This window comes from Ceratotherium simum, chromosome 7, assembly GCF_057802395.1.
Source record: "Ceratotherium simum simum isolate JZ-2026a chromosome 7, ASM5780239v1, whole genome shotgun sequence".
NCBI lineage: Eukaryota > Metazoa > Chordata > Mammalia > Perissodactyla > Rhinocerotidae > Ceratotherium > Ceratotherium simum.
This window is the reverse complement of record NC_141906.1, coordinates 55377940-55404088: the sequence shown is the minus strand read 5'-3', so window position 1 is coordinate 55404088 and position 26149 is coordinate 55377940. Positions and strand designations below refer to the sequence as shown.

General features: G+C 33.3%; 1 protein-coding gene across 2 annotated transcripts in view; it reads right to left on the bottom strand.

The window, feature by feature from the left end:
• Positions 1 to 26149, bottom strand: part of DYNC2H1 (dynein cytoplasmic 2 heavy chain 1) — a 293258-nt gene that overhangs the window by 221642 nt on the left and 45467 nt on the right. For both annotated transcript variants that reach the window (XM_087433636.1, XM_004427391.3), the window contains exons 30-46: positions 25453 to 25572; positions 22223 to 22373; positions 20287 to 20492; positions 18923 to 19105; positions 18111 to 18293; positions 16205 to 16428; positions 15375 to 15490; positions 14362 to 14561; positions 13283 to 13547; positions 11234 to 11441; positions 8901 to 9030; positions 6335 to 6490; positions 4906 to 5165; positions 3825 to 4071; positions 2742 to 2893; positions 1524 to 1668; positions 193 to 295 (exon numbers count right to left, since the gene is read on the bottom strand). In XM_087433636.1, the coding sequence (XP_087289762.1) occupies positions 193 to 295; positions 1524 to 1668; positions 2742 to 2893; positions 3825 to 4071; positions 4906 to 5165; positions 6335 to 6490; positions 8901 to 9030; positions 11234 to 11441; positions 13283 to 13547; positions 14362 to 14561; positions 15375 to 15490; positions 16205 to 16428; positions 18111 to 18293; positions 18923 to 19105; positions 20287 to 20492; positions 22223 to 22373; positions 25453 to 25572 (3049 nt within the window). The remainder of the gene's footprint in view (positions 1 to 192; positions 296 to 1523; positions 1669 to 2741; positions 2894 to 3824; positions 4072 to 4905; positions 5166 to 6334; positions 6491 to 8900; positions 9031 to 11233; positions 11442 to 13282; positions 13548 to 14361; positions 14562 to 15374; positions 15491 to 16204; positions 16429 to 18110; positions 18294 to 18922; positions 19106 to 20286; positions 20493 to 22222; positions 22374 to 25452; positions 25573 to 26149) is intronic.

Below are 26149 nucleotides of genomic sequence, written 5' to 3'. Positions count from 1 at the left end.
AATGTTAATATTTAAGTTTAATATTAACATTATTTAAATTATAATTGTAAAGTACTGTAATTAGTTATAATACTCATTTAACGTATCTATTACAAGTACAATATACAGCATAAACACACACATACAAACATAGACACACTGTGGCATTCTAAAGAAAGATAAGTGATTTGAAATCATGAAAGCAAAACTTACCTCCTTCTAAATCATATCTGAATAAGCCAAGAACCCACTGGGTAAGGATGCAAGGAGTAAAGAAATAGTGACTATAATCATCAACTGTAAATTTGGCCCGTACCTGAAAAAGAAAATATAGTAAATGGTCTACTTTCTTAAATATATAATCATGCCATAAGTTTTTCAGTCACGTTAGATTCACAGAAATGCCAATTTCTACCAGTGGGTAGAACTGTATTTCAATATAATTGATTTCCTTAGTTATTTTGTATATTATATTTTATGCATTTAAAAATATTATCTAAGACGGGTTGTTCATAGGCTTCAACAAACTGCCAAAGGTTTTGAACTTTTAACAAATCAAAGTGCCACTCCTCCATATATAACCAGTAAAGAGCCTGTCCCTTCCCTTCTATGGACTGAGCCATTGCTCTTATTCTGGCCTTGATCACTTAACATTTGAATTGATTTAGAAAAAAAAAAATAAGGAACTTCTTGCTTTCGAATTTATCTTTCCTCACTTCTACTCCAATACCATAAAAAGAATCTTCCACAAACAATTCCATAACTTTCACATGCTATTCCCTTTGCCTAAGAAGACCTTCTTTCATCTCCAGCCACTTTGTGAATTTCTATTCATTTCAAAACTCAGATCACATTTCACCTCCTCTTAACAGCTACTACACACAACAAAGTTATTCACTCGGTCTTCTATGCTATCTCTGTAAGTTGTGCATCCTGTTATTGTTATACATATCACACTGTATTAATAGTTTATTTATATGACTAGATCCCTTCTTAGACTGTGACCTTCAGAGAATAGACACTCAGTCATCTTTGCATCCCTAGGACTAGCACTGGAAAGAGAAGGTACTCAACAAATGTCTTCTGCATCCTTAATACCTATTTTCAAGTATTGTCCCACTTTACCAAGGAACGATACTTTAGACATTTCCTTACAGGTAACAGGAAAGAAATGAACATCAAAGACTACTCTTGGGTTTGAAACCTAGAAGACAGAAACTGATAGAAGTCAGGAGAAAGATCTAGTTTTGGAAAAAAGATGAACTCCAATCTAAATATGCTAAATTTCAGCTGACAGCAGAATAACGATCCACCCACTGATTCATTCATTCAATATTTGAGTGTCTATCAGAAACTGTGCCAGGGACTATAACAGTGAATAAAGCACACAGAGCATCTGCCCTCACAGAGCTTACTCTTTAGTAGAAAAATCTAATAAACAACAGGAAAAGAAAGCCTGACCATCAACACAGGTCAAGATTAAAGGCAGTCCTTCGCGAGTGATACCAATAGACACAAAAACTACAATATAAATGAATACATACCTGTTCATACACTTGTACCATAGATCCTGCTAAGAGATAAATTTTTGATGAAGAACCCCAAATAGAATGATTTTTCAGATTTTTATGTAGAACTGGTTCCAAATATGCTCCATAAATTGTCTGTAATTGCTCTCTTTCCGGGTAACTAAAAAAAGGCATACAAGAAATAAGTTGAAATAAATCAATATTCTAAATTATTTTAATGTTAAGTTACAGCATTTACAAATTATAATTGTCAAATAAATTTGACAATTTTGGTTTTCAAATTTGGTTTTCAAACTGTGCTTCTCTGAGACCTAGATACCTCCAGGGCTTACCCCAGGCTAAGGCCAGGCTCAAGGTCCCTATTCTCGTTTCAATCAAATTAGATCTCTAATTACCTGCTGTCAAATACTGAGGGTCCTAATAGAGGACTCCAATGAAATTACTTAAAAACGTAATTGTTTGAAAAACCACTAATCTTCAGAAAGGGCCAAAAGGAAAATTGTGCTTAAGAAAAAGAATTTTGAGTTAAGTATAGCCTGTACATAGAGCAGTAATCCACCTTAGAGCAATAAAAATAGAACTAATACAACAAATAAAATCAACCTGTTTCTCTCAAACTAAAATCTATTTCAATACAGCTTAATTGGTGGCTGTAACATTTCTAAAAGAAGAATGTAAATAGATGGGTGCAATTAGCATGAAAGCATAAAAACAAAATTTTGTAAGGAAAAAATATAACAGGAGACAGCGCCATAACCATAAAATTCAAGAGTCCCCGTAACCATTATGGACAATGGAGATGGATAGATATATTAGGATTAATGCTATCAGCCACTAACATGACCTAACTCTACCTTGCTCAGATTTAAATTCTCCTTTTAGTTATCTTCATAAAATTTGATAGTATTTTTGTTTTATGAAACCCATAAAACATTTAAATCTAAAACCCACCATTCAGATTCCTAACATTGACATTTCAGAACAGAGATAATACAAAATGGTTGTCTTAGTTCTAATATATAAGAAGTGTTAATTAAAGCCTTTATCATCCTAAATTATTGCCTACAGTTTGGGAAGGGCAGGAAAAAAAATAATATCAGAGCTTAAGTTTGACTATTTTTATATTCTACATTGTGAAGAAATATCATAAATAGATACCTTTAATAAAATGCAAATACATAGGATGTCTCTCCAAATAAAAAAAAATTTAAAAACACTAATTAAGATACATACTCTATAGCACAAAGACGAACAATAGAAGTAAATCTGGTAGTAAGCTTATGTCTTCCCAGTCTTCCTCCAGCTGACATAGAAGCCACAATTTGAATATTTTCTAAACCAACCCATTCCAAATTTTCATCATAAAATCCTTGATATGTCAAAACCTATTTGAAAATAAATGTATTTTAAATGTTTTATGCTTAATATTTTCTAATCATGATAATATTTTTGCATGAAATTCAATTGTTTCCAAATGCAATCACCATTCTTTACCTAATTCAAAAATTTAAGATTGAAATATATTTGAAATTCTTACATCATTGAAAAATAATACTGTTCAAGCCTCTGTGTTCAATTAATGTTAGCTGAATTACCCTCATTTTTAAAATGCTTTTCTCTCTAATAAACATTAAAATCCAGATGATAGTATAAATCCACCAGCAATTAACAAAAAAAGAAAGAAATCAGGAAAAATATAAGGAAAAAATTTTGTTTTTTTCTATAAATATTTTATTATATTCTGTAGTTACATAATAAAGCTAAATTTGAACCTATATACACATAATAAGCTCTAATTTAGAATTTAGGGTTTCTAATATGATGTAAATCACATAAAGAAATAAAATCTTGCACACTGACTGAGAATGTATGGTCTCCAATACTTACATAGGCAAAAAGGGAGACCAATGGGCTAAAGCAGCCAAAAAGGGGCATAACTGAGGAAGCTTAACTGCTCTCAGAAGAATGCATACCTAAAAAATGAAGCAAAAACTTCCCCAACTCCAGCAACATCTCCAGCTTCTGCATTCCTCCTTGTTTTAGAAATAAAGGATAGGTAACAGGTGTAGAGTAAAGGTTGTTTTTACTCTTCCTGTCATATGTCATCTCGATGTAATACTACCTTCTAAAGGGAGGAACATCAAAGAAAGTAGCCCTGGAACAAGACGGAGATGCTTCAACACTTTAACTCCCAAGACACACTCTAGATAAAACTGTCCCTAGGGAGGAAAGCAGAAGATTTTCTACCTATAAAAAAAGTTAATGAAATTAAATTATTTCTAATTATATCAAAACACTTCAAGTGATAAGACTCACCTGCTGTAGGAAAGCTACTAAAGTACTGGTCCCCCATTTATCAAGCTTGGGCAAGTTGATATCTTTTAAGTACAAAACAAGTCTTTCACAGTCTTTTGGTCTGTATACTCGACCAGTATTAGTACTGATCACCATACAAGTCTGGCTCAATTTCTGCAGGAGGTGTCGAGAAGTAGTTTGTGCACTACAGTGAACTGTAGCAATCTGAGTGGACCGAAGTTGGGAAAAGGCATATTTGAGCAGCATCCTATAAGAGATGTATGACACTTAACTTTGAAAATGCAACCAATAAAATACTTTTTATATTCATTATAAAATTTCTATTTTATAAATATTTCAGTTTCTACATTATGTATGATGATGTTTAAGGGGAAAATGGTAAACATTGATATGGTTTCCACAACTATCAAGGTAACTTTCTAATTTTTAGACTGGAAAAAAATAAATTCATATTTTAAGGCATTCTTGGGACTCTTTCAGCAAAAGAAAAAGATCACAGAAATAATTTAGTTTGATAAAGTATATATAAAAGATACCAACTGTTTTCCCCACAGTTGAAAGATTTTAAGATATTAAGTTCTCCAAGTTAAAAAAAATTACTATGGTTTGAATTTTTTAATTACCACTAGAAACTTGAAACTAATAATCCATATCTCCTTTATTTCCAGAAACTACACTCAGTAGGCACTAAAAATAGGCTGAATTCCACTGAATTAAAAGCTTTTTTTAAATAGATAGCCAACTTTAACATTCATTTTTTATAACTAAAGCAAAGAGTAATTTGTAAGTATATCTAAGGTATTCATCTTTCGTTGGATTGTATGCACAGTTTCTTTTTAAGGGTATCTTCCCACATTGCTGTCTTTCCATTAGAAAACACATAACCTGGAAGAAAAAAGGACATATTCTTCTCTATAGTCATATTATTTTTACAAGTAGTGACGATGAAAAGAGTCTTTCATTAAAATGTAAATGCTACTTTAACCAAAAGAAAGGTAACAAAAGCTGTTAAATCATTTTAAAAGAGGAGAGGAACATAAATCTACAATATGTACCTCGATCAACATTTTTCTGCTCTTACCCTTTGCCACACCCTTCTGGTCCTACAAGAATAAATGGCTGCTTAGTATCAGAACTTAACCAAGGTCTGAAATAATCTAGACCTCGTTGCATGTCAGGAGTCTGAATGACTGGAAGAGTTTGCCCAGTACTGAAATCACTGGCAGTCAAGTTTTCTGGCTTCTTCAGCACATAAGATGCTAATCGTCCTCTACTCGAGTCATAGTAGGTGTCCATTGGTTTGTGAGAGTCTGGAGGGGATTCTCGTGCCCAGTTAAAAACCTTAAGAGGAAATAGTTGTGATAGGTTTTCACAAAGTCCAAACAGAGTACATGAAATTTTAATTACTCAAAGCAAATGTCCTGAAGTGAATCGTTTTAGTTGAAAACAAAAGTTCACATACACTAAACCTACTAAATAAAATTTTATCTCAAATATTATTCTCTAAATGATCATTTAAGCAAATAAAAGTCCCCTAGTCTGCATATACACCAAGGTATAAATATATTCAACTTTTAAGTGAGTTCTTATGAACACTAAATTACGAATTACACAATGTAGGAATTCTAGACCCTTCATTTCCACCACATTCTGGTACTGACCATTCCAGTGTTACCACCACTGCTCACAACCTGTTAGTCTTTCTAACACTGAAAACTGTTAATCTGTGCAGATATAAAGCAGAGAGTTAGCTCCTGATGCTACTTGCAACACCTTAATTCTGAACTTGGGCAAGACAACGTCTGCTTAAAAGCAACATATACTATGGCAGTGAGTGGTAACAATGAGAAGCATCTGGCAACAGAGGCAACAGAATGGCCATGGAAAGGGAAACAGAAAACAGAAAGCAATAAATGGTGGTATCAAAGAAGAAACAAAACAATAAAAATGCAGAAACGTAATGCTGGAGCCAACCCAAAGGAACATACGTTCAGTTATTTCAACAGAGGCCAACAGGAAGAAATCCTTTAATATGTAAAATTTAGTTTTATAAACAACTTGGCTAAAATGCATCTTTACATTTATTAAAGAAAAAATTTATAATGATTAAGCCATCCTAGCATTCCTAACTGCTAAAACTGTTCTAGTTAAACAAATGATTTAAATATATATATATTATTCTAACATGAAAAATGAATGAAATAATTATATTTATTCATATGGCTAAGTAGATTCAAAAATGTCAAACAAAAAAGATATGGTCCAAACTTTAGCCTATTGAAACACTATGTTATAGAATTTTAATAATATAAAACATCATAAACTAGTTCAAAGGAGAAAATAAGTATATATATATGTATATAAATAAACGCATTATTATTCTATTGAATGCATAATTTCAAAAATAAAAAGTTCTATACTTTATAGTTACAAATCACTGTATTTTGGCAGTTAGTCAAGGAAAATTAAAGAAAAATGTTGACTGAATATAGGCTTTAAATATGCATTACCTCTTTGGTGAATTCCAGACGTGATTTCATGTTCAGATTTCCACTAAGTCCTCTTATGAGATTAATAATAAATTGGTCATGATATTTGCATCCATGTAAATGTGACAAACCATTCATCACGGTCCCAACCAAACTTGTTTCTACCACATAGTCATTCTGTTGATTAAAATCCACAGTACAGACAAAAGGCAAATACTAACCAGTAAACTTAGAATCATAGAGATTGACAGCTACATATCTTTTCAAGCATCATCTTTACATTTATCCCTCTATTCAAGTTCTAGAAAGTTTAGATTTCATCAAATTTACAAACATAAACTTTAAAAATAAAAAGTAATCATAAAAACACAATTGCACACTTCTAGCTACAAGTGCTGGAGTACTCAAATAGAAATATAGTTTACTTCCTAAACCTGAAGAAGGCAAAAGAAAAGGTAAATCAGTGAGCATTGGTCTAAAAAGAACAGCTCCTCATTTGCTCTAGGGCTAGATTGATGGCAATGGACAAGAAAGGTTAGTAAAAGCAGGCTTAAATGAAAAACCATTTGGAGCTTTCTCTCTACACAGGATTTTAAAAAGAAACTTGGACTGAGGTGGTGTAGATGATTGTAATCTGTAGGCCTCTGGGGCCCCTGAGTAACTGCCAGGAGGCAAGAGGGGAAAGGATTCTCATTCTTTCTGTAAGTACTTATTGAGAACCAATTATACACTAGGATCTATATGTGGTGCTAAGTATTTAAAAAAAAGGTGAATTAAACAGAGTGCTTATTCCTTTGCTGTAGTTAAGGAATTAAAAGAAGCTTATGCCTGAGCATGCAAAGGAAGAGTGGTTTAATTCAGAGAGGAAGGCAGGGGCCGGAATATGCAGAATCGTATAGGCCATGGTAAGTAGCGCAAATTTTATTTTTAGTGCCTTTATGGTGTTTTTTAAGTGAGAGTAAAATGATCCCATTTGCATTTTTTAAACAATCACTCTGCTTGCATAAGGAAGATTTTTAGAAGAATCGATAAATGGGAGAAAAGTGGGAAAAAGGGAGGAGATGGGTGGAAATTCAGCTGCTTAGGGCCATGCTTAGCATTTATGTTATTTACGTTATACCTATCTCCCTTTTTCCTGCTCTTCCTCCCATTTCTCCATTCTTCTAAATTTTAATATTATTTTTAAAATATTAGTTCTAGGCTCTAAAGGCAAAGATAAAAGAAACCCACATATTTTCTTCAGGATTATCTAATTTGCTAAATTAATACAAGAAAGCAAAACTCTAATTGTATATAAAATCAGCATTTGACTAGAGTATCCACTATGGTATATCTCTCAGAATCTGAAGATGGTGAACAAAGTACAGAATAAGAAGGAAGGAACCCTCAACACATAAAAAAAATTTCAAACAGGGACCTGACTTCAAAACAGAATCAGTTTATTTTCTAACTGAATCTTTGGTATTCACTCTATGGTGTCATACTCTTATCCTGTCATCGTTTCTACAGTCACAAACTCCTATGTATCAATATATTCCATGTAGTGTTATAGTTCTCATTCCTAACATTAACGGCACGCAAGCAGATGACCTCAAGGTATTTACATTGCAGAGCCTTGTTAGACTCTGTATATTTTAAATTAACAAAATAACGACATTTCTACTGAAAAAGTGCTACAACACAGGCATCAGGTATTTCATTAAGCACATATACTCCCATCCATTCACTACTCTGTTTTTACCATACTTGGTTCTGGGGATACAATAAGGAGTACACAGGCTTGGCCCTTGCCCTCAAGGTGCTTATAGCTGAATGCAGCAACTATAATATGGTTGAAAGACATTGTACATTGCTGCAGAAGCACAAAGGAGGAGACAGCTCAGTCAGACTGAGGGCTGGTGGGAGTGGTTCTTTCCCTGAGGCCTCCAGAAAAACCTATCTTACTTGTATCATTTCCTCACAAATCCCTATTCTTCTATCTTTCATTCTTACAAAGTCAGAAAAGAAAAAATAGACAAAACTAAAAGGAGATCTCCATTTCTCTATATGTTTTATTCAATCCCAAAGTATTGACCTCTAAATCAAGTTCAGATTAACAATTAGATACTTTCAAAAAACTCACTGCTATTTTTCCTTTATTTTTTATATGTTTACGTTTTTCATAAAGGCAATGACATAAAAGAAAAACAGAAAAAATCATCTAGAATATCTGAAAGCCCTCTATTGTCTTCTCTGCATGTTAAACTTCTGCTCATGCTTCAAATTCAAAATTAAGTGTGATCTTCTTTTTAAAACCCTCCTAGAAAACAGCAATACTCTCTTCATCCTTCATCCAAGACATTCCAATATTCAAGATTTCTAGTTAAGCTGTGCAAGATATTGTGGGTGGGAGAATTAAAGTGTTTTAAGAAAAACATAATAAAAAGTTAAGCCAAGAGATATAGTGTGATAACAATGAAGACACCTACCTCTCATTCCCCCCCCATATTCTGGCAGAGCTCTAAAAGGCAGCTATACGTAAGCAACACTCTTAATCATTATACTTCTTGCCTAAATGATTAATTATGAAATATTATGGTTAACTTACCTGCTTTAGAACCCACTGTAAAGCCTTTTCAAAATAATCTCCAATCCAGGTTTCAAGATTATTCCTATATTTAGGAGGCTGATTCCTCAACCAAGATTTTATCAGAGAATTAAGATCCGTCTCTTCATCACTGAAACAGATTAACAAACACATACGAAATTACTTCATGGGCCAGCCCCAGTGGCCTAGTGGTTAAGTTCGGCATGCTCTGCTTTGGCGGCCCGGGTATTGTTCCCGGACACAGACCTACACCACTCGTCTATCAGTGGCCATGCTGTGACGGCAGCTCACATATAAAATAGAGGAAGATTGGCAACAGATGTTAGCTCAGGGCAAATCTTCCTTGGCAAAAAAAAAAAAAAAAAAAAAAAAACTTGGATCTCTTCCTAAAGTAAAATATAATTCTTTTAGCAAAGCACTTAATTACATGATCAACGTCCAATGATTGAAATTAAATACAACATTGACATCTTATTCAAAATTATATCTTATGTAATTATAAAAAATTATAGTAAAAACAACTCATCAATTAATAATTTCAGAATTGACAAGGCCTCACGATTTTGTCACTTTTCCTATGTTCTATCACTGTTTCACAGCAACACTAGTGAATACTGAGCCCTTGAATTTCTCCTCTCACACTTCTATCCAGTCTAATAAGGAAAAGAAAAATGGAAACATCAAAGGTAAATATTTAAATTACATTAGATAGGCTCAAAACAGACAAACCAAAGACTCTAAGCTGCTTCAGAATAAAAACTTTGCTGTCAACGGTATCTCCTCGATGTCTATGCCAACTACATGTCTGGGTTTTTCCGAGACAATCCCGGTTTATACCAGTTGTCCCAGCATAATTAATAGCATTCTCTTTCACTATTAAAAGGTTCTCATTTGGCCTATTGCATAGCAAGTGCTCAACAAATATCTGCTGAAGAAATTAATGAAATCTAAAACCAAGGTACAAGCTAATCAAACAGCAACCAAAAATGTTAATATGTATTTGTATTTTACATGAAATCATACATATTCATTATGCCTCTCACAAACAATATCTGGTTCACCAACAATTTGCAAATCCTCTACAGCAATATGTGGTCTTTTCTTCTGCTAAATATCCACGGCATTCTACTTACCACTTATTTCTTTTATATTCTATCTTACATTATAATTGTTGTTATATTTATTTTATCTCCTCTACTTGAAGGTATGTTCCATTAAGACAAACCCTCCATAAGTGTTTTACTCCTTTCTTGCTCTGTCCCTCCTAAAATGCCTAACAATGTCATATATATAATAGGCATTCAATAAATATTTAAAAGTTTAATTATAAACTTTGATCCTATTTTTCTCACAAGATTATAATACATTGAATAAATAAGATAAATTGTGTGAGATACTGCTACAAAAGCTGTATACTATATTATTTTTTTAATAATTAATGCCTCAAAACATAATGCAATGCTGTATTTTTTTAATAATCAGTACCTCAAAATATTAATTAGACTTCACGACTAGTTTAAATATAAATGTTTCCTACAATACTATCAAAGAAGTAAATAATTTTAGAAACACTTTGAACCAATTTGATAGCACTATCACATGTCATACAACACTAAAACAGCTTCAAATAGCCTTAAAAGAGTAGAGCACTTTATATAAATTAATAAATTATCAAATTCGAAAACATAAATAAAAAAGTAAAAGAAAATTTTCTAATTATTCACTTTGGGAAATGAAATTGGCTCAAATGTCCATGTTCGGGTATGTGACTATTGTACATGATACCTGAAATTAGTTTATTATTCATTTTTGCTCTTTAAGCTTCTTCCAAATACACTGAATAAGAAAGGAAATAGTAAGTAAAGACGTTTCCAATCTGCAAAATTAAAAGTTGGACCATAGGACCTATTAAACCTAGGTTAGCCCTAAAATTGTATGAATCTAAGATTCTTTGATTAAAATATTGCTACTTAGCTTTAAATTATTAGCCTCTGGGTCACAACTAGTACGTTCACCTCTCTAAACTCAACCAGAATATTTAAATAACATAGAAAAAAGAAGAAAATAAATTAAATACTTGCTATTTTAAGCAAACAAAAATAATTATTTAGAAGTTGTGATCAACTAAACTGCTGTAATAATTCAATTGCAATAAAACAGGAACTCCCTGAATGAATTAAAACCTAACAAACAAAGAAAAACAAGTTAATCAAAAATGAAGAAAATGAATATTTATATATTATTCATACATAGTTATTTCACTTATCTATGAAACCAAAATAATAACTGAAGAATATTCTAATATAATGCATGCAAATACTCTTATGGTTTACCTAAGAAAGATCATTCCCATTCTAGATATTGTGGCTGGCGAGGCACAACTTAAATCATGAGTTTCAAATACAAAGTTAACATTTGGGCCAAACTGAATCCTTTCTCCACTGGGCATAGTGAGTAGTCGATTATCATCCAGAACAGAATTCAGAGATTCTATCCATTCAGGGTCAATATCACCATCACAGATTATCCATGAGCTGACATCTATTTTCAAAACAAAAAAGTGGAGATAAAATAAAAATATATTCAGTCATAATAATTAAAAATAAGGAATACAATCATTATCTCTTATTCTTTAGTGTTATTTAAATAAGTATTATTTTATGTTACTGAAGCTGAACATAAAAGACAATAAGTTGAACAAGGCGATTTTTTTCATGTGAATTTTTACTACAAACATGCTGGAGAACCCATGGGCAATCCTGGCTCAGCTGGCCCAAGACTCAGTTATGTACCATGTGAATTGGAATCTCACTAAAAGAAAACATGGCATGCAAGACTTAGGTATTTCTATTCCCATAACCTTGTGAGATATTCTTCAGAACTTTGTCTTCTACCATGTCATAATATATGAATACTTGCTATGTAATATCTCTTTCAGAAAATATAGGGAACCCACTTTTTAGGGCCCTACATGGAAAATAAAAAATCCACCACTGTCAAATTTCACTGATATATAAAAAGATGGCTTCAAAGGGGAGAAGCAGAGAGTTAGTTGTGTACACAAGTCTTTCCAGAGACAAACGTTTTTATCTATCCTTCCTAAAATGATAGTTGTTTCAATTTGTACTTGGACCTTTGAAACAATTCAAAGAGGAAAATATCACCCATAAAACTATGAGAAATAAGTACAGGTAATATCCAGTTTTTACTTAGTGTGATATTATTGACTACATTGAAAATGAAGAGACTACAATTGAAAATCCCTTCCAGGGCCGGCCCCGTGGCTTAGCGGTTAAGTGCTCGCGCTCCGCTGCTGGCGGCCCGGGTTCGGATCCCGGGCGAGCACCGACGCACTGCTTCTCCGGCCATGCTGAGGCGCGTCCACATACAGCAACTAGAAGAATGAGCAACTACGACATACAACTATCTAGTGGGGCTTTGGGGGAAAAATAAATAAATAAAATCTTTAAAAAAAAAATAAATAAAATAAATAAATAAATAAAAAATATAAAAAAAAAAAAAAAAAAAAAAAAAAAAAAAAGAAAATCCCTTCCAATGTCTTACAGTGTTAAACCTTTCACTCACTGGCTTAGAAAAAAAAACAACTATTAATTAAATTATGACCTATCAAAAAGTAGGGAGTCTTCTCAGATTCTGGCCAAAATTCTCTTAAACACCAAAATAAAAAATTTAGACCAAGAAATCTACCACTGTTTTAAGACTTAAATTTTCAAAATTATTCAAAACACTATATTTAAACTGATGAGTTAAAAGTGTTCACACACACCCCAATTTTAACCCCAAATGAAAATTTGTCATCTTGCATATTTATGAGGCATTTTGATATCAATTTAGCAATCAAAGATTTTGTGTGTGTGTGTGAGGAAAATTAGGCCTGAGCTAACATCTGTTGCCAATCCTCCTCTTTTTGCTGAGGAAGATTGGCTCTGGGCTAACATCCATGCCCATCTTCCTCTACTTCATATGAGCTGCCGCCACAGCACGGCTTGACAAGCGGTGTGTCAGTGCACACCCAGGATCCAAACCTGTGAACCCCGGGCCACTGAAGCGGAGCGCACACACTTAACCGCTACGCCATGGGGCCGGCCCCAAAGATTTTATATTTATCCAGTAAATTAATCTAGTTGTGAATTACAATTCATCCAGATTACTCTGAGTTTCTATTATAATAAAAGTTTCTATAGAGTATAGGTCAAAATGATAGCATGTTTTCGGTTCCTCCAAAGTAAAATACCAATGTCCACCATTACAAGGCAGTTTACGGTTATGTATTAGACTTGATAAGGATAGCATTATAGACAAGTTCTATCATCCTCTAAAAACTATTAAGTAAAGCAATGAATCATACAACAGACACCAACCTTGAGGTTCTCGAACTACTTGGCGAGCACTATTTGTCAAAACACCATCAGACCACTCCCTTGTATCCATGTCAATGTGGCCTAATAATTGATGTTTAGGCATAGCTTTGGGATTCATGGTATATTGTTTTACCACTTTGCCAATTTTACAAAGTGCTGCCCTTAACATTCTCCAAAGAGTTGATTTTCCAGCACCACTTGGACCAACAATAACAACTCCCATCCTCTGGCGTAATTGTTCATACAATTCTAAAGCCTTCTTGATCTAGAAAAAAAGAAATATGTTCACATATGTGTACAATCATACACAGTTCTTCTCTCATTCTATAACACTGTTTTTCTATTGAACAGCTATTCTATTCCAGACATATAAATTAAGGCTTTGATTTCTTCAATGGAAGATAAAGCCTTAAAAAAAAGAATACCTAAATAAATCTGAACATATTAACAATGTGATCTTTAAATCCTATATTTCTTTAAAAGAAACAAGTATGCTTCCCAAGTTGTTTGACAATATGTTAATTATTTTCTTCACTCATTCAAATATAATATATTCACTATTTTATGCACTTGTTTATTCATTCATTTATATCCTGTATCAAAAAACAATTGAGGTAAAAGTGTTCATTTTGAACATGTATTTGTGCTACACAAAAACACCTACTAAAAAAAAAACTTCTAAGAAATTGTCACAGTGAAATTAAATCATATATAATGAATTATCAAAAATACATATGATGGATCTATTAAGTGCCAGACTCTATAACAGACACTAGGAATAAAATGGAGCAAAAATAGACATAGATCCTGCCTTTCACGAGGACTACTATCTGGCGGGGGAGAATCAATATTAATCAAATATACAATTAAACATTAAGCAAATATATATAAAAAGAGTAATGAAAGAACATAGCAAAGAGACCTAAATCTGGACTTGAAGATCAGGGAACACTTTCCTGAGCAAATGAGATTTAAGTTGGCAGAAGAAAGATAAGCTGGAAGGTAAAGGAGAAAGATAGTTAATAAGAAATTAACTAGGAGAAAGGATCAATATATTATAAAATATTCTTCCCAGTTACCTGATTGGGTATGATTTCATAATTGGCCTCCTCAAAGACCTGCTTTAATGCAGTACTCAGTTCATCATATTCTACTTCTTTAAAGTCAATTCCAGGAAACACATCTTTAATCAATGCATCAAACCGAGTGCAGTCCGCAAATGTAAACTTTGACATTGTATTTAGCCTCAGTGCTTGTACCACAATACGACTTTCATTAACTAGAGGAAAAGTTTCATTTTAAAATTATTAGTTATGAATTTAATGACTATAAAAACAGTTTTTAACTGCTTTGATATGCATTATTAGTAATTAAATGATGCACTAGAATCTACTAACATTTAAAGACACATGCTATCATGTGAAGCTTACCTTACCATCTTTGATGAAAAATAAGTATCACTAAGTAGAGTTATAAACTCTTTTCCATATAATTTGAATCCCAGGGTACCCAGACTTTAATTAATAATAAAAATCATTATCACTTATATTTGCATAGTACTTTACCATTTTGATGAGATCCTTATAACAAGTGTGTAAGGAAGAAAGAAAGTATTACTATTATTATTATGATTTTACATATAAGACTAGACAAACTCACAGGATTTACTCCAGACCTACTGAATCAGGAACTTTGGGACTGGGGTCCAACAACCTGTGTTTTAACAAGCCTCTAGGTGATTCTACTGCACATTAAAGATTGAGAACAAGTGGACTAGATTATTCCTCTATATATCACAACTATTTAATTAATATTTAATGCACATTTAAAAGTTATGATAGGACATTAGGTAAAAACCAAGGAAAATCTGAATAAAGTATGGACTTCACTTAAAAAATACTGCATCAATATCAGTTCATTAGTTGTGATAAATGTACCATGCTAATGTAAGATATTAACAATAGGAAAAACTGGAAGCAGCGTATTCAGAAACCTTCTATACTATATTTATAACTTTTCTGTATATCTAAAACTCTTCTAAATTAAAACTTATTTAAAAAAATAAGATTATATTTGGAATAATGAATCATACCTTTCTGTTTAATGCCAGTTTTCTTTAGCAGTCTAAGAAGATTTCCACTTCCTCTCAGAACTGTCTTCAAAGCTCTTAAACCCCAATCATAATGTTGCTGAGGTGTCAAAAGTTCCCTTAAGTAAAGACATGGAAATCATAAAGCCTCAAATAGCTATAAGAAATTCTTTTATCATCATAGCCTAAGAAATACAGAATATAACTATTGACACATAGAAATGAGTTCCATTAGTTTATATAAAGGAACCAATCACACAAAATCATCACTCAAGTAAAATGTTGAAGATGGATGGTTCTCAAGGATCAGGATAAACCTTTCATGAACTGGCTAATTATCTTAATGAAGATACTAAATGACAATTACTTGTTACCTTTATTTCTAAAGTCTTTAATTAACCCATCTTGCTCTCGATCTCTGACACTTTAGTTCTCACTATCTCTTAAGTGATATGGACCAGAATTCTGGGTTGCTCAAAGAAACTAAAAGTCAATCTCTATGACTAGAAACAAGAAAAATTGCAAAAGATTCCCTCCAAAAAACAGTAAGTTTTGAGTGGTCAAGTGGTAAATTAGTTCAATAAGTATCATTCAGCTGGAGCACTCCAATAAAAATATTTTGCATAAAAAAAGACCAAGTTAGCAGTATTTAAAAAAAAACAAGTAATTTTGAGCCACATGTTTTTATTTTTCAAACTAAAATCTTTCCTTTCCTTAAGTGCAATATCACTAATATGAAAATCATTGAGTAGGTTAAATTGGACAAATGTACTAATAACTATAATCAATCATTGGAACCACAAAATATAAAAATATTTAAAACAAAAACTCACCTAGATAAATTGAAGATAGCTACCAATTTTCTGCCCAATACTTTAGCATCTTTAAAGCCTTCTGAATAGAGAATAACCTCTGCAATAAGCTCATTGTCTGGACGAGACATGGCTACTGGCCTGAAAAGCTGTTTAAGATTATCAGGCAGTTTTTGTCTTCCTCCATAACCTTTTCCAGCAGGATTCATAGTGATAAAAATTCCAGAATTAGAATTTATTTCTACCTGAAATATTAATTTAAAATACAGGTATCAAATATTTGGAACTATAAATATAAAATATACTGCCAATAGAAATTTATTGTGACATATTTCTACACAAAATCTTATACCTTAGCGAAAAGTAACTGCTAATGTGCTAAACATCTCCTTACTCGACACATAATAAACTCCTTAGGAACTACACTACTTTACAGAGGTTCTTTATAATCAGTTTTTTGAGGCTGAAAGTTTAAGAAGAAATGGTACCAGTTTGAATGTCTATTCATTCATTCAACACGTTTACTAAAAGCCTTCCTTGTATTAGGCACTTTGCTAAGAACACAGAGACAACACAACTCCGAACTAAGGTCAGTATACTTGATGCCCTTCTGGAGCTTAAATGTAGTCTATTGAGTATTACAGAGCAGCACTCATAATGTGATAAATGCTATGATAGGGAAGAGCAGAATATCATGAGAGTACCTAGTAGGAGCATTTTCAAAAAAGAAGCAAGAATAGAAGCTAAATTAGAATGTGTAAACGGGCACTTAGGAAGTATAGATACCTAGAGTAGAAAAACCTGGCTATAAAGGAAAGAAAAGAGAAATAGCACTGCTTGGAAGGAAAGATGAATTAAGGGAAGGTTTGCTTATGGTTTAATTATAATATTATTACATATACTACAATATTATATATAATTAAGAAGGAAAAGATGTGATTATGTTTAAAAGTTGATAAGGAATGGGTAGAGGAGGGAAGGCTGAAACCACTGCAGAGGGGCTAACTCAGAGAAGGTCCCTGGGAGGCAGATTCTAAAGCATAGGTGGAAAGATTAGCACTGGCTGGGAGAACGGACAACTCTTTCTTTGTAAGAGGAGGAAAGAAAAAAAAAATGAAAATGTGCAAGAAAATAAACTTTGATGGCAGAGAGGTAAAAACTTAATAGTTTCTCTTTTCTTTGTGAAGAAAGAGTTTAAACACCATGTAAACAACATGTTAACAATTTAGAACTGGTCTTACTTTCTTGGCCTACCCTGAAAAACTTGTATTGTGAAAATGTCATTATGGATAAGAGGATAATTTCACAGTTCTTTTACCTTTCGGTGTGCTCAGCATTACACATTATATATAAAGTTACATTTTCTGTACAAATAAGTTTACATTTTAATGACATGAATGTATATCTCCTATGGGGAGAAGTGACGAACAGAAGAACAGCTAAGCGCTTATTGTTTTAAGATTCATACAGAATTGAGATTAAAAACATGAGCTTCAGAACTAGACAGACCTGGGTTCAATCCCCAGCTCCACTACTTACTCTTAACTTATCAAGCCCTGGTTTCCTCATCCATAAAGTGGAAAAAACATAGTAGTACCTACCTCAAAGGATTGCGGTCAGTATTAAATGAGATAATACATTAAAGCACTACGCACAGCGCTAGCACAGAGTAAGTGCTCAATAAATGTCAGCAAATATTATAACTGACTTATTCAATATCGCAAGTCTGAAGATGAATGGTAGAAGTGGGACCAAAAGAGGGTGAGAAACCACAGAGAGGATCCACAGGTAAAAAGGCTTAACACACTAGTCACAGATTAAAATCAGGGATGTCAGGAGAAATAAAGACAGACTATCTGCCTCAATACGACTACTGCAAAGTCTTATAAAATATTTTAATTCTTTAAATTCCCAACGTATTCCGTACCTCCTTGCCAAGCAGCTCACACACAGTTCTATGATTCTTCAAAGCATCTTGAATTGTCTGGATTTGCATGGAAACTGCAGACAGTACAGATTCTTCCAGTCTATTGAATTCATCAAAACAACCCCAGGCCCCACACTTCACCAAACCAACAAATATTCGTCCCATTGACTTCACATCGATGCCCTTAAAAATAATAAGAAAAATTATATTCATTAAAAAATAATTAAAATCTCTATAATAATTTAACAGTTTATGTCATTTACTGAGAAGAAAATCATTTCACCCATCTATGCTTCTTTTGCTCTTTTTTTTTTTTTTGGTGAGGAAGATCAGCCCTGTGCTAACATCTGCCAATCCTCCTCTTTTTTTTTTTTGCTGAGGAAGACTGGCTCTGGGCTAACATCCATGCCCATCTTCCTCCACTTTATATGAGAGGCCGCCACAGCATGGCTTGCCAAGCAGTGCGTCGGTGTACGCACAGGATACGAACCGGCGAACCCCAGGCCGCCGCAGCGGAGCGCACGCACTGAACCGCTTGAGCCACTGGGCGGGCCCCGTTCTTTTTTAAGTAGAGATTAAATAGCTACTCTTTCAGAATCAAGGGTGGTTTTAAGGAATAAACAAAATAATTCATGTGAAAGTCTTCTGAAAAGTACACATTTTACTCCAGTTTACTTTTCAAATAATACAAATTCTGTTTTCAAGTGATTTAAAAGTACAGTGATTTTCAAATAGAATATTTCATATGTTACATGAAAGCGAACCCAAACATATAACATACTATTATATAGTTTGATAAATATTTATTTTACCTCATCACAATTAAAAACTAAAACTTGTCTTCCAAGAAGTCCACCTAAAGCCTTTACTGATTCAGTTTTTCCAGTTCCAGCTGGCCCATAAGGATTTCCTCCAAGTCCCATCTTCATGGCTTGAGTGAGAGTTAGGTAGCACTTGTCTGTCAAAGGAGTATAAACCAACTTGGGAGCATTACCCTATACAAGGGAAATATAAAGTTCAAATATTCATGTTCTATTCAACATTTACATATATTTATATAGTGTGAGATTCTAGTTAAAAAGCTAAAAAGGCAACAAATACATTAACGTTTTTAACATAGAAAAATATCCAAAATATTTTTTTAAGTGAAAGAAACTTTCTAAAGTACAAACTGGAATTAAACTTAGTTATTTCACAAGCATGTATTTTATTCTATCCTCAATTAATTAGGTTTTCCTAATTTGTTAGGTTTTCCAAATAGTCTCTCAAGTTCTTGATAATGGCACGAAGATATATTTCTAAGGCAAAAAAATCCAAAAATATATGATAATCATTCTATTTTGTATTTTAAAATTCATGTAAATTATTTCCTTGAATCTTATGATCTTCACAAATCAGAACTACTGTGGAGACCTCCATGTGTAAGTAATTTGAAAAATTCTTTATAAAAATAATTAATTCTAACTTGTCAAATAATTCTCAAAATTTCTACTAAATTTTAGGGAAAATAGATTCCAATTCCAGCTGCAGTTTACAGAGCTTTTCCTTAATTTAGGTGTACAAATTTGGGTCTCAAAATACATTTCCTTTTTGAAAGAGCCAGCTGGGAACTCTCCTGACATATGCTTATTAACATAATTGTCAAATATATTCTGATGACTGATTTATTATGATGGAAAAAGGCAGAGAGGATACAGCTGGATTTTTTTGAGAACAGATTACATGAGTTAGGTTACTTGTTTGAAAATTCTTTTACCTTACAAACTGAAAACATTTAGCAAATATATTTTAGCATATTTAGAATTGCACTAATTTTGGCCTTGTATACAGAGGCACAAACCAAACTGCTTCCATTGAAGTTGCCTACATTCAATTCTCCTTGGATTAAAGAAATATTTCAAATTCTATACAAATGCTACTCTATGAAAAGGTACATTTAGAGAATTCAGTACAACACTGCCATTATTTTAACTTTTTTGTAAATAGAGTGATGTTTTATTTTTTCCAATATAACATCTTTCTAATTATGATGAAATAGAAAGAAGACAGTAACACAAAAAAAAATTCTTGAAAGTTACAACTGGAATAAAAATAATTCTTTCACCCAATAGCAAATTTCCTTTAATGTAAGTAATTTCTAACTGGAAATATAAAACACTTCTGCCACAATTCATACCTGATACTCATAAGTATACTGAAGTTCAGAATCCACCATTTGAACACAACATGTGTGATCACTTTTCATATAGAATCTAACTTGTTTTTTCCAAGCCCAATCCTCAGTTGTATGAACTTGAACTTGGTTTAACTGCTTCACCACATCAATATTATGAATAATATCAAGAATTAGTGCTTTAAGTTTAAGCTCCAGAATGCCAGATTCTGTATACAAGTAAAAATAATTGGAGAAAACGTTAGCCTGTGATTTATGTACTTTATGATTATATATATACAGGTGATTTCTTAATGAATTTGAATGGTAATTTCATGATACATTTGAATGGTACAGTAATATAAATCACGCAAGTCAAAAAAATGTCAAATTCACTGGTAAGAAATAAGAATTTTGCGTGTGAAAAGTAAGGCATCAAAATTCAACAGGAGAGGGGTTTCAGTTCCTTACGCAAATAAGTAAACGCACTCCAATCGGTCTCTCCCTCTGAATGCAGCTATAAAATATGGACAACATGCATTGAACTGCTATTTAGGACTCTGAAAAGTAAAGAGTACTAGGCAAATTGGAGAAGATCAGAATTAGAAGTGCCACCAAACCAGTGGTTAATTTACCTTTTTCTTTTTTTTCCTCTCTGGTATTCCTAGGACTGGACTCAACGCAGCCAGAAACCCAGAATGGTGTAGACAGAGAGGGTTCCCAGAGAAGGCCTCTATCTCAAGCTTGAAAAGCAGAAAAGGACTCTCCCGGTAGCTACAGCACTGGCAGCTGAGAACCAGAAATGCCTACAACTCTGAGGAAGGAGAACTTTCCTTTGAAATCATAGGAGCTGTGATCCTAAGAGAGTAGGACAATCTCAATTGCTCTTTTTCTCTCTGTTCTCCCATCAATTGGCCCACGACATGGGCACAGTCACAGAAAGTTTGCAGGAGAGTAGAGTGCATGAAACTCCAGATTTCTGGCAAGGGGACCAAAACAGGAGCCCAAGAGAACCACAAATATTGGGAAGATCATGGAGAGGGAGGAGATCAGAAAAATGACCCTATAAACTTGTTTATGAACTCCTGGGCTCACCCCCAGCTGTGCAGATCTCATCCTGAACATCAAACCAGGGACTCTGAGAACTGGCCACTAGGTGGCACACACGTGGGATATATCTGAATGGTATTGCCAAGACTTGACAAACAGAAGTGACATTGGAACCACAACCCACAGAAGGCTGGCAGAAATTGTGGCCTGAACTCAACAAGATCAATTGCTAACAGAAAAATATTAAGATTATCCAGAGGATTTAAACAAGACCCGGACTCTCATAAGGCAATATTCAAAATGTCCAGGATACAATCCAAAATCATTTAACATGCAAAGAACCAAAAAAATCTCAATTCACATAAGAAAAGACAATAAAGGTGAAATAAAGACATTCTCAAATGAAGAAAACCTACAACAATTCATAGTCAGCAAACCTGCTCTTAAAAAAAACTAAAAGAAGTTCTTCAAACAGAAGGAAAATGATACCAGAAGGAAACTTGAAGGAAGGACAAGAAATCGTAAGTTATCTAGGTAAATATAACAGACTATTCTTCTTGAGTCCTTTAAAATATGTTTGACGGTTAAAGGCAAAAATTATAATCTCATGGAGTTTTCAGTGTATGTAGATGTAATATATAAAACAACTACAACATAAAAAAGGGGAAGATAAACCTATATGGTGGTAAGGTTTCTATATTCCATTAAAAGTAGTAAATTATTGATTCTATGTACAGTATAAAAGTATGTATATTGTAATTCTTAACATAACCTCCAAAATAGATAGATAATTGATTAAACAGATACATAGATATACAGTCAAAATCACAATGGATAAATTAAGATAGAATATCAAAAAAAATGTTCAAATAACCCAAAAATAGGCAGAAAATGGAACATTTTTCCATACCAATATTCCCTGGATCCTCAGAACTTGTATCAATGTTAGTATAGTGCTCTAATTTATTCACCAGTTGTGTTTCAATCTGATGAAGACTACGATCTTTGATAGCATTTTCTACATCTTCAGTGAATTTAATCTGCTCCGCCAAGCATAATATCTAATGAATAAAGAAAATAATTATTTTTAAAAGGTGAATTTACTTAGAAATATTTTATAAATTTAAGGAAAGACACCTTTTTCCAAATTTCCAATTGTATAGTGGATCTCTCTACCTGAATGTCTCACTGGCACCTCAAATATTAATACAGGAATACATTCATAGAAAAAGCGTGTGATGCAGTCCAAGTTCACTTTTCAGAGCTCATCTCATACTATTCTCCTATAGGGCTATTTTCTGGTCTTAGAACCCAGCAAGCTTATTGTAACCTAAGGGCCTTTGTACTTTTTTCCCCTGACTCTCCTCATAAATGGCTTCTTTTCAACCAGTAGGAGGCAAAGATATCAGAGTATGATGCATCTTATTTAATAAAAGGGTAATCTTCTAGCATTCCAAAATAATCCCTCAGTATACTACGAAGTCTACAATTTCAAAATTCCAAATTTATCTTAAATTAAGATCTATCTTAATCTTTCAATCTAATACTCATAAACAGAAACGAGCTATAGGTCAAGACAGATATCTTTATAGTGACATAAAACATGAAATGTTAACACTGCTTGAGTGGCTTTCTGTCATAGCACCAATACAGCAAGGCTACTGATAAAGCAAATTATCCATTTAAACACCAGCCTTTGAAAACTTATATTAAAATAGTTTAATACAGTTCTTAGGTGAGCAAGGAAAACCAATATCCTCCTTTAAACTAAAGACATGATCCATCATCATATAAAATCACTAAACATACTGACCAATTACTATTGAATAGATTGTTTTTTTCTGATATATACCTTTTAGCATTCAGAGGAATATCATTAAATGTCTCTATTTATCAGATTAACTAATTTAGTTATCTATATATACATTTTATAACTTAACATAACAGGCTCAGTCGCTATATTGCTCTAACATAAACATTGTATAAATATCATATTAAGCTTCTTTAAGGGAAGAGAAAGCCAATTAGTAATTCTTTCCAGGACAAAATCATCTCCCATACTCTGTAGTACAAAACTCACCATCCTCTTTAATCAGGTATATGATGAAGCATTTAAGCAGATCCAAATCTGTTTTATGAGAAAAGACTTTGCTCTTTCATTTTTATATGAAAATGTTCACTTGCCACCTCCAAACTAATACTCATATGCGTGGATTTCCTTTCAGGCAATACTACTAAATTTCTGTATTATAAATGTACATCAATAATCTCAATTTTTAACAGTCTACTATATAATTTCTGTGAGAGGCTAACAGAAATGATACAGTCTTGGCTAATTCTCAAGTCACACTACCATTAAGATACCTGGACAGGCACTAACATTATTAATTACCTAAAATGTAACCGTCACTAAAGATGCTCTGCAAACATTATATGATTTCACCTTCAAAATGAGTTGGAAATGGAGGTGTTATTATGCCAAAGGGACACTCTTAACTGTCAAAAAGAATCACTCTGAGTATAACTGGCAAAGACAGGATTTGAACCAAGATCTGTCAGATTCTTTCCACTTTAGCACGCTGCCTCCTTCACAGAGCAGAAAGTGCCCTCTCTACATTATTTCAGGTCCTTACAAAATGCCTTCAGAGAACTGAATTAACAATATGTAATAACCTGCACCAGACATTCATGTAACCAGTTATACTATTCAACCCCCTTACAGAAATGCTCTTGAGATAAATTTTTCTTAGCAGTAACTGCTAATAAACTGGAATTCTTTGTTTTGGTAGATAACGAACTATTCATGTTTTTAGTAGATTACATTTTTACAGAGATAATGAACTATTTACATTTTTAGTATTCACATTTTTAGTTGACTGCTCAAGAGTCCAGAGGTAAGTTTCAAGCTCAAATCCAGCAACTTTCTTTAGCCTGTATCTCCCAGTACATCTCCTGATACAGCTGTCATTTCCCCAATCCAATTATTATGCACTTCTTCCGTTTGTAGATTTTTTAATACTGTGTCTTTTACTTTAAGTCAATTTAAATCCTACCTGGAAGTTGACAAAATACTAAGAAACATTTCTAGAGGTAATAAAGCAGCTTAACTCTGACTTTGCAATGGCATTATTATTCATTGATGATTACTTTTATTTTTCTCTAAGAACTTAAGATTTTTTAAACATATTTTAGTTTGACTCAAAATGCTAAAAGACGCAAATAACATGAATGATAAAATGGCTAACAATTTAAAATGTTCCAAGCTTCCTATTTAACTTCTCATGCTTTAAAAGAACCAACATAAAAATCTGTTCCAATAGCTACTAAATGTTTTAATCTGAAAAGCAAATAACTTTGAGCAGTTGGGTAGATTTTCCTGTGAGAAATAACAGAACATCTCAACGCCTGCCTTTCACGGTCCCTAAGAACTAAAGTTCCTGATGTCCTACACCTGTAGTGCTAGTTTCGACAAGCAATAAACAACCCTGAACAAGGCAGGATATTTAACACAAGTCTTAGTGCTACACTTTGATAGAGCCTGGAATAAGTCTGGTAAGATACATATCTATTATCCAGTGTTTCAGGGGTGAGTTCCTATGAACACCGAACTGCAGCAATCTCTACGCCCATCATGCAACTCAGCTCTCAGCTTCCCTGCCAACATTCTAGTTGAGTGCTGTGACTATATTATAGACCTACACTAACACCCTGCTAAACTCCTGCCAGCTCTAGCCTCTTACATGATTCCACGGGAGGGGTGGGGGACAGTGTTATAGATCCTGTGCCTCTCCATCAATGATGGACTAATCATCTGGAACCAGGAAGCTACTACATGACTGATTCTCCCTCCCCATTCCATCCCCCCACTGGCCTGGGTAGCTTAGAACTCAGCATGCCTTCTGCTTGAAAGCACCTGAATTACAGCAAACTAATGGAGCTAGAAGAGAACTTCACTATCATACAGTTCCTCCCTCACATTTTATAGTTGAGGGAACTGACTCAAAAGTTAAGCAATTTGTCAATGTTAACTGTTAGATAAAGGAGAACAAAGATGCCAGTTGTCTGAGCTTCCTGACCTCCAGGTGAGGGCTCTTCCCATGACACCATGCCTACCCATATTGCACACATAAGCTCCCTTACCTGTGAAGGGAACAAGGATGGGTCAATTGCACCTTGAGAACTTCGTCCAGTAGTAACACATTCTGTCAACAACTGTTTCAAAGTCTGCTTCATTTCCAAGGCTAAATCATTTAACCAAGTCTGAAAATAAAATCAGAAAATAATATATACAAGTCATAAAACAAATATACAATTTATTGACTGACCCTATTCTTTGATTTCAGCAGGGGGGACTTTAATTTCTTATTGACTCTCACACTCCCAAAATGTGTTATATGGCATGTAATTATTTATTTTATTAATAAATAATTTAAATAATTTGAAAAAAACAATTTTTTCACCTTTTGAGATAATGGTAAGTGTGAAAACTCAAATTTTTGGTTAGCTATCATTATTGTCAACTATACAAACCAATATAGTATGAACATTTTAAAAATAACCCATTCACTTGGTCATTATGACAAATCAAACTAGATAGTTGGGCCTATAAGTCAGAGTCAAAGTGACTAGCTAAGTCCCCTGGCTAGTGATGCTATCCTGGTTATCTCATATTCAGACAGCTACAGTCATAGGAAAGGATTGCTTCATTAGGGTGAACTATATTATTTGGGGAGTTAAGCTGCTTCTTCAAACAAAACTAACTTTGTTTCAAGGTCAAAACAATACATTTTTCCACTCAATTATAGATAGAATAATAAAAGTTAACTAAAGTTAAAAT